At 35.4% G+C, this 11541-nt stretch overlaps 1 protein-coding gene across 1 annotated transcript; it reads right to left on the bottom strand.

Moving 5' to 3' along the window:
• Window positions 1-6909: 6909 nt before the first annotated feature.
• LOC105300282 (small integral membrane protein 30) lies at window positions 6910-8834 on the bottom strand. Its single transcript, XM_023537960.1, has 3 exons — window positions 8726-8834; window positions 8263-8353; window positions 6910-7828 (listed from the first exon to the last, which is right to left on the bottom strand). Exon 3 carries the CDS (start codon window positions 7774-7776, stop codon window positions 7597-7599), a length of 180 nt encoding a protein of 59 aa, XP_023393728.1. The 5' UTR covers window positions 7777-7828; window positions 8263-8353; window positions 8726-8834; the 3' UTR covers window positions 6910-7596.
• Between the last annotated feature and the right edge of the window lie 2707 nt (window positions 8835-11541).

Below are 11541 nucleotides of genomic sequence, written 5' to 3'. Positions count from 1 at the left end.
AGGAGCATTGACCAACTCAGACCCTTCCTTACTTTCTGGAAACCTATCTTTCATCCTTCTTCTTAGTCTCAGTCTCAGGAATCTAATCTAAATTTGGAATTCCATTTGGGGTTTTTATTTTTAGTTTAAGATGCAGACCCCAAGTCATATTAGCATTCAGTATAGGAAGCCAGAAGGCCTTAGGCCTTTAGGACCCAGAAGAGGCACAATTAACTGTGGAATTGCAGGTATTATAAAAATACTGAGGAGTGTATTGTACATTGGCATTTTGGTTTTGGGTGTTTCCTGCTGGCTTTCCTTAATTATGGTATCTATTAAGGAACTACTTCTGCCTTTTTTCAAGGCTGGCTCCACTTCTGAGTAACCTGTTTGCCAAGACTTTTCTTCACCTTTTACATCCTCCATCAAGGAGAAATTCTTGTTTGAAGTGTCTGTTGGTGGAAGAGGTATGTTGGGTAGACCATTTCTACTCATTTGTATTTTCCTTTTACAGATTAAGAAAATGAGGCCCACATTAACTTTAAGTGATATGCCCAGTAGCCCTATAGCCTGTTTGTAGTGTAGCCAGAACTAGGATCCTTATTTCCTTGACTCATTTCAGGCTCTTTTCATTATGTCACACAGCCATTCTTAGCAATAAATGTTTGTCTTTGAAGAAAGAAACACTTCACTATGTGGTTAGCAATCAAATTAATAATATTTCTTGATAGTTATTACTTTTGACCACTAACAATAATAAATGTAGGGATCATTGGATAAGTGATGTTTAATTTCAATTATGAAAATGATAAGAACAATCTTAAAAATGAATATTCAAAAATATATTTTTCTTTTTACTCATGTACTCTCATTTATAGAGTGCTTATTATGACAGTGAATCTGGGCATTTTCCCTAATAAGAGACTTGTTATCTTCACTCCTCAGAAAGAAACCTTTATTTCCCCAACTATATTTCAGTCTTTTATAAACTCTGACCTCTAGCATTTCTGGTACAAAACTGTACAGTAACCTCAATTATCCTTCATTTTGGAAAACATGGCTTTTTGAAAATATGGCTTTTTGGGTACACAGTTGTGTTTGCTAAATTATAAATCTAAAAATTAATATTTAAAAGTCAATTTCTAGGCTGGAACCATAGGTAGGTTGAGAGTCATGGACATAGATGAAAAAGGAGAAATAAGGGCAAATTAAACAATGCTAAAGCTCTTAAAGGAATTCATAAAAATAAGAAATTAAAAGATTTTTGAGCTGGAATATAACGGGATCAGATTTGTGTTTTGCGAAGTTCGCCATGGTTGTTGTTGTGTTTAGAAAAGACTGCAGAGGGTTAAGAGAGGGTTAAGATGAGAGGACAGAATACCAGCTGAGGAGGTTGGCTGTGGATCTCATCCACATCATGATAGTGGTCTGAACTTGGGTAGGAGCCATGAGGATGGAGAGAAACGGGTGGATTCTAGGTAAAATTTGGAGGTGGATTTCATAGGACTTAGAGAGGGACTGGATGTGGAGTGTGAGGGGGAGGAAGATGCCATGCATCCTCTTAAGTGTCTGTTTTCATCACTAGGAAGATGGTGTCTATTAGTTGAGTCTCACTGGTAGTGCCAGAAAAAACTCAGCACATGAAACTGCAAGGTGGCTTGTTCCTGGACACTGCCAGGCTGAGATCAGTGTGGGCTGTTTGCTGTGAGTGGGAGTGGCAAGGCTGTGGTTTGTTTTATCTTCTTGAGCCAATCCCTAATCATACTTGTTCAGTACATAAATGAATTGAAATCCAAAAATGCACCAAATAATTAAACTATAGTTTTCATTGAGTTCAAATTAGAAATCAGCTGCTCATGCTGCTGAATGAGAATGGGTAATTACAACATTTTTGACACATTAGACCTTATTATTTTTGAAATTAGAAAAACTCTTTTTATAGAGCCACAAAATTCCACCACTAGGAAGCCTTTTAGAGATTACTGACAAGTAATTTTGCAGATGAAAATTGTGGAGGTTAAATTATTGGCTCAAGGTCAATCACCTGGTAGTTGATTATTACTTTTTTCTTTTTAGATTATTGATGTCTTGAAAAGTGTTGATTAGACAAATGAAAATGGGCAAATGTAATCACAGGACCCACAAAATAGTTTTATGTTGGTATCAAAATGCCCTCATGATTTTTGTGACAAAATGAAAGCATTGTTTTGAAAAATCATCTAAAATAGATATAGTATTCGTTCTTGGTGATCATGACTGCTTCACAATTATTTGTTAAGTGATTTATGCACATTTATCCAGAGCATAATTATTGTGATTAATATTGAGAAATATAGTATTTATAATCACAATGTTTAACCAAGTGCCACGTGATTACCGTTAAAAATAATTAACTGTCTTGTATATAAAATGCATAATTTCATTTCATAATATCAAGTGCCAACTAATATTTTTAAAATTATATCAATTTATAATGGATTCAGTGGAAATATATGTGAGAGGGGTATTGTAGTTCTGATATTACAATCAATAAGACATTAAACCACATTTTAGTATTTTGCAGCAGTCACATTTTTCTGGTCCACTTTTTGCATTAAGATGTTAGATGTATATTATTATTAATCACAGAAAGGATTTAGAAAAATGAAGTTACTAAAAATTAGAAAAAATTTAAATATGCTATTTTGCACCCACATTTATTGATTTGGCCCCGTTTTTACCTAAGAATAAAAATTCTGTCTGGAATTACTAAGTCAAAATAGGGGCCTCTTCACTCCCTACCGTGGGAAATAAACATTAAACACATTTTATGTTGCTTATATCTTTATGACTTTTAATGAGAAGATATTTGTCAGTGTATACCAGAGCTGCTATTTTTCTGAACAGGCAGAACCAAATTCCTTGCATATTCTTAAATGACTTGAGCAGCTGCTGCTAAGCTTTTGTTATGTCACTTGGGAAAGAACCATGGTTGAACATGTTAGGAATTACTAAAACAGAATCAATTATTTTTTTTATTTCCTTACTTTTTCTTTTCCTCAGGAAACAGGTACAAATAAGACAACTTGGGGAAACTTTAGGAAAGCCAAATTTTATTTTCTTCACAGATGTCTTTCTTTGTGTTTCATTAATTTGTAAACCTATGATGGGGGTGGGGAACTATGATAAAACAGATTCAGGCAAAATGTCAAAATTAAAATATAATAAGTTTTTATATACGCTTTGTATAAGTTTCTAAAGATGCCCCCTTTACATATAAATACAAAAGTAATGTTAGTGACCCTCCCCCATCTAATAGCTCCAAATACTATTACTACTAATATCCAGCATGCCGAGCCTTTCACATTCATTATTTCATGTATTCCTCATCTATCTGTGAGGCACGTATGATTATTATCTTCATTTAGCAGGTAGGGAGACAGAAATTTAAAAGAAATTAAGTAATTACCTAAAATCACATTTGAAGTGGTAGAACCCAGTTATATATCTAGGTCTGTTGGATTCCAGAGCTTTGGCCCTTAATCCCTACTGTGGTACCACTAAAGGGACCGACATGTATTTCTTGGAGGGAGATAGTTCCTACGCAGAGAATTCTCCTCCCTTAATTATGTGCTGCAGGCTATGTAGCTACATCATCTTTTTCTACAGCCAAGGTTGGAAATGGCATTTGACAAGCTTCTGCAGAGCTTAGAAAGCCTAGAGGATGAAGTACATATAATGTATATATAGCTTCTGAGATTTCCTGGGCCTGGCTGGTTTCTTCACAATTAGTACATTTGTTATCACATTAGTTTTTCAAGAAGCTGCCATTTGTACTCTCGATGCTGAGACAACATATGGATACATATGAGGTTATTGGGTAAAGACAAGAATAAAAAGTACATTGGGTGAATAAGGTAGGGCAGATGTGGGAGATCACAAGACAAAAGTCTGTGAGTATAATACTTTGAATCGATCAATTACCTGGTGTTTTATGTCTCTAGAAAATTCACTTTTTAAATATGCACTAAGGAGGCTTCTTCTTCAGGAAGGTGTAGCAGACATCCTTTATCCTATTTCACTCACTAAATATAGCTAAAAATCCTGACATTTTATGTAAAACAAACAGAAGATTTTGAAAGGTGAAAAGAAGGCAGACAGGCTAGGACCTGAGGACTGGAAAAGAGACATGGCGGTAAATTCTTTGGGTTTTCTTTTTGTTTTATAAATCTCTCACTAGGAGGTACTGGAGAAACTGGCAACTTAGAAATGTCAAAGGTCTCAGACATGGCCATGGGACAGTAGAGACCATGTGGGGAGTCTGGACTTCCACTCCTACCCAGTAGCCACAAGGAACTCAACCCTTAGGGTAAATGGAGGGCCAAGGAAAGCAGTAACTTGGTGACCCCTGGACTTCTATCTCTAGCTGGCAGAAATGAAGCAGCATCCTTCCTTCCACTGAGGGAGTGATGTCAGAGGAGGCCTGCTAAAATACACAAAATATATAAGACCCAGAGTCTTTTTAATATAATACCCAAAATGTCCAGGTATTAGAAGATATCAAGGAAGATGTCAACTTGAATAAGAAACAACAATCAACACATGTCACTTCTGACGTGACCCAAGTGTTAGAATTATCTGACAGATTTTGAAGCAGTCATTATAAAAGTGCTTCAATAAACAACTACATACATGCTTAAAACAAATGAAAAAATAGAAATCCACAGCAAAGAAATGTCACAAAGCTAAATGGAAAGTTTAGAACTAAGACTACAACAGCAGAACCAGTGAACTTGAGGATAGACACTAGAAATTACCCAGTCTGAACAAGAGAAGAAATGTATCAAAAAAAAAAAAAAAAAAGCCTTGGAGACATGTGGGACTGTAACAACAACAACAACAAATCTAAAAACTAGGTCACTGGAGTTCCAGAAGGAAAGAAGTAAATGAGGCTGCAAAGAGCTTTTGAAAAAATAATGGTTAAAAATTACCTAAATTTGGGAAAAGACAACCCTATAGGTTCAAGAAACTGAGCAAATCTCAAACAGGATAAACTCAAAGATATTCATGCCAAGACACATAACGGTAAAACTTCTGAAAACTACAGAAAGTGAAAATTATCTTTAAAGCAGTCAGAGAAACAATTCAAAAAATGCACTGATTTTTGGTATTAGAATAGCCTGGGTAGGAGCACTTCTTATTGATTTCAGCTATTAGTCTTCTGCCTTTTTAACTGGACTCAACCGAACTAATGTGTATTGAGTATACATTAGACATCTACAAATTATGCACCTAGGGAACATTTGTCAATATATAACTATTCCAACAGCAGGTGTTATCTCTTAGGGCAAATCAAGGAATTATAGAATTGGAAAAAACTTCAAAAAAAGAATTCATGAGCAGAAATTTGTAATTTGGGATTTCTGGATGAACTTTAGGCTCTGTGAATTTCTGAATTTAAAAATTCCAGCATATATGTTTTTTTTTTAGGAAATGAGCATACCTTTCATCAAAAAGGTTAAGAGTTTCTGTTCTTTTAGGCAAAACCATATAATGCAACCTAGATAGATTAGAAGAGGCTAAAAATAGAGAAGGTATTCCCCTTCATGTCTATCAAAATTCCTGAATGCTGTCTTATAAGGTTAAAATAGGAAAATAGCATTTTTCTAATTCCTTCTAGGTACTTCTGGAAATACACATTCATTAAAGAATGTTTGCCTGTAGTCTTATTTTGAACATTTAAAAATAGTGTCTGGAAGTGATTAAATGACTAACATACTGTGATTTAAAATATTCTTTAGGTTTGACTTCTCCCAATATCAATGGAAAAGTTCAGACATATAGGAAAGAAGCCTCTCTACCTGGTACATCAGTACCAATGGGCTAGTTTTTATGAGACAGGGTAAACTATTCCATGATCTGCATTCCTTTTACTATATATATATATAGTAAAAGGAATTTATATATAATTTTATGTATAAAAATTATATATATATATAATTTTTTTTTTAAAGAGGCATGTAAAATTAAGGTCTATTAATTACATAATGTATAACTGCCAATTTCTCTGAACAAAAAAATGTTAGTTTTCTTGGGTGAAAAAACAAAACAGCTATGACAAAAATAGATCCATTATATAGTTTTAATAAAAAACAGAGTGACTATCTTTTAATCCTTGTACCCTCCACCAAATCCCTCACTTTAGCTAGATCAGCTCACACCTGCAGAAATGCACTGTAAATAGAATGTTAGGTTGCTGCTGCCTGTTTTCTGGCCAAAATTATGGTTCCCGATATCACATGGAGAGCTAGATTAGATAACGCATTATTTTAGAAAAATCTTGACTACCTGCTTCCAGCAAGGCACTAAAGTTTTATTTACTCAGATTATTCTATGTTGGCTGTATCTACAGAATCAAAAGAAACACTGGGGGCCCTTGTTAAACATAGCATTCCAGTCCCCAACATATGACTACAAAACAACTGGTAGAGAGACCTGAGAATCTGAGAGTTTTATCAAGTGCTTTGGGTGATTCTTGGGCTCCAACAAGTTAGAGCAGTCTTAAAACTTTAATGTGCATACGAATTATCCTGGGCTCTGAAACAAATGCTGATTCTGATCCCATCTAGGTGGGGCCTGGGATTTTGCATTTGTAGCAAGTCCATAGGTGATATTGCTGATTTGAAGACACAAAGTAGCAAGGTCAGAAAGCGTATGTTTCATCAGTTGGTGTGTAAATAAGTATAGACTATTACATTTTCCTTCCCTACCTGTAGATTCTCTACCAAGGGCCTCTCCTACCTCGATGCTGCCCATTTCTCGTTTTTCAGATTGTCTCTATAAACTAGTGTGATCAGCTAAGGTAAGGAATCCTGCTCTTCTCACTTAGCTTATATGAAAGTCTACAGAAAGATTAAAAACAGCTTAAAATAAACAAATAGACACCACACATAAAATGACAACATATGGGTTTATATTTAATATAGTATTTCTCACCGTAGGGGTGTTACTCAGTTAATATAATGGCTTTTTTAAACATTAAATCTCTTTCTCCATTTCAATGTCAATATAAAGTATTTTTTCCATTAAATCTTTTCTCTATTTCAGGGTTGAATATATTGAATACATTTTTCTAACCTTCCTCCCCCACCAAAAAATAAAAGTTTTAAGTTCTGACTGTATTTGCTATCTAAGTACAATATTAACTTGGGGATAACAAAACAAAAATTAATAAAAATAGAGAAAAGACTCCTCAGCAACGCAGGAAGCAGTGATTACAACTGAACGGTGGCAACTTCCTAGGATTCTGGGCATGAGTCTCCTTAAAATTTCATGTGCTTTGATAATTCTGGGACTATGAAATATTACTTATGCAAATTTCAGCCATCTTACTTCTTTGACCCTCTAATTAGCAAATACAAATTGTAGAATGCATTTTTCAGTGCATTATTTGTTGTGAAAAAAAGCATTTTTATTCCAGTTGACAACGATTTATTCCCATTGATAGGGAAATAACTATGAATGTAAAATTACCTTATTAACTGTTTCTTGGGAACTTTCAGACACCAAAGCTCAGTTTTTAACCTAAATTGCACAAATGTTTTCAGGGCAAGGTTTGATTCAGGAGGCCCTTTAAAGTCACATCTGTCCATTTCTCTTTCGTGCATATACCCCCAAACAAGCACAAATGCCTGTAATGCTGAGAACCACACCTAATAAGAGAGCGACTGCATCTCCGGCTTCTACTGCTTCAACAATAGGCAGCACCAAAAGCAGCGAAATGAGGACTAAGAACAATTGCGCTGAGACTGAGGTCATGATGTTGGGACCTTGAGGTGGCTGGATCTTGGGTGCTGAAAGTTTCTAGAAACTAAACACATGGAAACAAAAAGAAACCATTAAAATTTCTATCTTTTCAAATGTATTTGACAAATAGCCTATACAACCTTTTAAATTTAAACTTTAGATACATCTCATTTTATCGTGCAAACAAAGAGAAGAAAACACTACTTAAAGATGGTCATCTGAGACTAAGCTCTACCTCTCATGATAACTACCTGACTCTAGCGACTTTTCCACACTCTATGATGCCAACACCAAGTGAATCAGCCAAACAAACTGAACAGTAGAACACAATTAAGAACAAACAAAATATGCACGAGTCACTCACTTGGAAACTTAAAATATCCTAGTGAGTAAAAATTACATTTTCTTAAGGTCTCTCCCATCTAGGAAATGCAGACAAATCTGGTAAAAGTCACACAACATCTAACTGTGAAGCTGTGGGAAGTTATTAAGACTTACCAAAGAAACAATATATGTATAATTCTGACTTTAAATACTCCCTTCCTGGAGCTCCGGAACGCTGAGGCTAAGAGGTTCCACGTGACAAAGCCTATTATCAGAAGAGGGTGAGAGGATTTAAAAATTACTCATCATCATCATCATCTTTTTTGCCATTATTATTATGAGGCAGCTGGAGTCAATGCAGGGCAGGGAGGTTTAACGGAAGGGAGAGAAATGGGTAATAACTAGAGAAAACAGTTTGCTCAAGAAGTGAACTAGACTTAAGGTTGGTCAGTTCGCCCACACAGGAAAAACAAAATGTATCGACCCGAGAGACAAGTTCGTTCTAGGACTTAATATTAAGATTTTAAAAAGAACCTCTGCTTAGGCCCTGCAGGGTGTAAATCTGCGCCCCCCCCGCCCCGTTATATAAATACACTGGAACAACCTAAGTATCTTTTGGAAAGAATTATTACATTACCTTCCAAGAAGCAGCCATTACAGGAATGGCAAGCAAAGTGGAGTCGCTAAACTACATTTCCCACAATCCCCGTTGCCTACGACTCCCAGGATGCACGAGCGCGCTCTCCTGTGACTGGCTATGGGATGACTGTCACGCTCTACTCGAGAAGAGGAGGAGCGAGTTTAGTGGGCATCGCCACACGCGTCCCAAGTATTTATTGCTAAACTGTTTTAGTGAGCTTTCGAAAAGCTGGCTTAAAAGTAAGGTCAAGAATTGTCAGCAACTGTTTTTTACCCTTATCAAATTTTCAAGACACACGAGTAGTTATGTCTTCTTCGACTTGAAGTGTAGGTATAACAGCAGGAAGACATCACCCCCCAGCAGATATACCTGTTTAAGACGGCTTTAAACTAGGGGCTTCCAACATTTTTGAAGCAGGAAATCTCCTGCCACCATCTTCGAAATGTGCCTTATGACCTTTGTTATTATTTTTTTTTTTTTTTAACCCGTGGAGGGAAAACACGTTTAGTAAGACATTTTGGAAAATGTTAAAGCCATTTGTAGGGAAAACAGACCAAGTTTAGGAGAAATGGTTTAAGCACTATAAGAAGATTTATATGTTTCTGGTTCTAGAGTTCTGAGTTTCTGTATTAGTTAAAGAGTGCACAATATGGTATACTTTAGTGATTGCTTCTCAATCATATTTTTATGATACCCACCCTAAGTGGCCCCAAATATTTATAAAAAGATGTAAAAATCGTTCTTTTTAAATAAGAATGAATTATTTGCATATATAAGTTTTAATCCTTCCTGAAAGAATCTCTTAAAGTAAAATATCTGTGAAGTCCCTACTGAACCTCTCTAGTCACCCAGCCTTCTGAATTCTCATGTACTGACAATTTATTTAACACTCTCATATTGTAAGTTATTAATGATGTGTTAAGTTAGTAGAGATGAAGTCACCTCTATCTGAAAGTCTCAGTGTCTCAGATACATTCTCTCAGGTACAACAGGTACATTCAGTTCAATGTCAATAAATAGAATGTAATCGTATCGTTATCTTTTTCTGATACATTACTAATCTCTTTAACAGCAAAACTTTGTATTCTAGCTCAACACACACAGCAGGTGCTCAGTCATGTTGACTAATAATCATTTGGCTAATGATAATAAATAAATGTGCCAACAAGATTTTATGAAAGATGAAGAAGTGCCGAATAAACCAAACCAAGGTGTCTTGCAAATTGGAAGTCTGAGGATAACTACACAATAGAGTTGTCAGCATTATTTCTCTAAACTTGATAGTTTTAACAAGTTTTGTCTTTGTCTCATTTGCTTTAATCTACTTTTATTATTGTACCTCTCTAATAAATTATATTTGAAATAGCTATTTTTTATGGCTCCCAAAATATTCTCTTATAGTCTAATGTGAACATTTTTGGGATTTAATTTTTACTTGTATGTTTATTTCAGTTAGCTCAAGTCAGCAGACATTTAAGCTAGTGTTGTCTTTGGCTATGCTACCCTAAACAAGCCGGATCCCATTCTGATCTTGAAAGCTAAGCAGGATCGGGCCTGGTTAATACTTGGATGGGAGACCACCAAGGAAGAGCAGGTGCTGTAGACATAAAAACTAAAAAAAAATAAGGACTTTTAAGCTGACAAGGTCCTTGCAATCTGTGAGGTCAACCAAGGGTTGCCTCACAACCCTCACCTACAAACAAACAAACAAAAACATTTAAGCTAGTGGTATTACAGACTTCTTTCAAAGTGTGTTAATATTGAAGATAGTGGTTTGGTTTTAAGTTTGAGGGGGCTGAAGAGGGCAAAGTGCTTTTAAAAAATTATTATATTAAGAGATTGATTAATGACCTGGCCCATATAGAAAAGTGTGGCAGAAGTTTGTGCAGGGATGTTTTGGCTCCACATAGTTTTAAAATAAAATTGGCTAACTTCTCCTAACCAGTACCCACCCCAATCAGGCAATTTAACGAAGGTATTGCTATATCTGATTCATGATTTGTGTGTGTTATCATAGTTCTAGTTTCTAAAGTAGTATGGTATCCTAGTTCTGAGTTTTGTCTTCTTACTACCCTAATTAGTGATTAAAAAAAAAAATCAGACCATGTATTTTTGTGCATAAAACTCTCCACTTCCATCACCACAAAGCACTAAACATTCTGCCTGCCTCTTGTAATGTCCCCCATGCTCATTCCATTCCAATCACACTTTTTTGCTGTTTCTTAAACATGCCAATTTTATTGTTTTCTATTGATTTTGTTCTTGCTGTTCTCGTTGCCAGTAATACTTTTCCCACAGACACGTGCATGGCTGTTTTCTCAACATCACTCAGGGCTCTGCTCAAATGTCACTTCCTTTCCTGTGCTCCTCATAATAGATATCTCTCCCATTACTCTCTAGCCACTTTCCTGCCTTATTTTGTCTGCATAGTGTCTATCACTAACTGAAATTATGTATGTATTTGTATATATGTGTAGTAGATAAAAAATACAGTCATGTGAAAATTCCATGATTGGCAGGAGATGTCCCTGTTTTATTATAGTGACTTCCTAGCTACTAGAACAGTGTCTAGCATGATAGATACTTTGTAGGTATTTTGTGAATAGATGAATGAGTGAATGAATGACGTTAATATAAGACCAGAATTCGATTATATTTAATCACCATTATACTGTTCATAGTAGGAACTACGTTATAAGTAGGAACTTTTCTTTTGGGTTAAACTATGAAGATATTGAGACTGAGGGTCTTATATATTTTCCCCATAGTATTAATAGCAAGACTTTACATCTATGTATGTGTAAGATGCAGTA

This window comes from Pteropus vampyrus, unplaced genomic scaffold (assembly GCF_000151845.1).
Source record: "Pteropus vampyrus isolate Shadow unplaced genomic scaffold, Pvam_2.0 Scaffold206, whole genome shotgun sequence".
Classification (NCBI taxonomy): Eukaryota; Metazoa; Chordata; class Mammalia; order Chiroptera; family Pteropodidae; genus Pteropus; species Pteropus vampyrus.
This window is presented reverse-complemented; position numbering and strand designations above follow the sequence as displayed.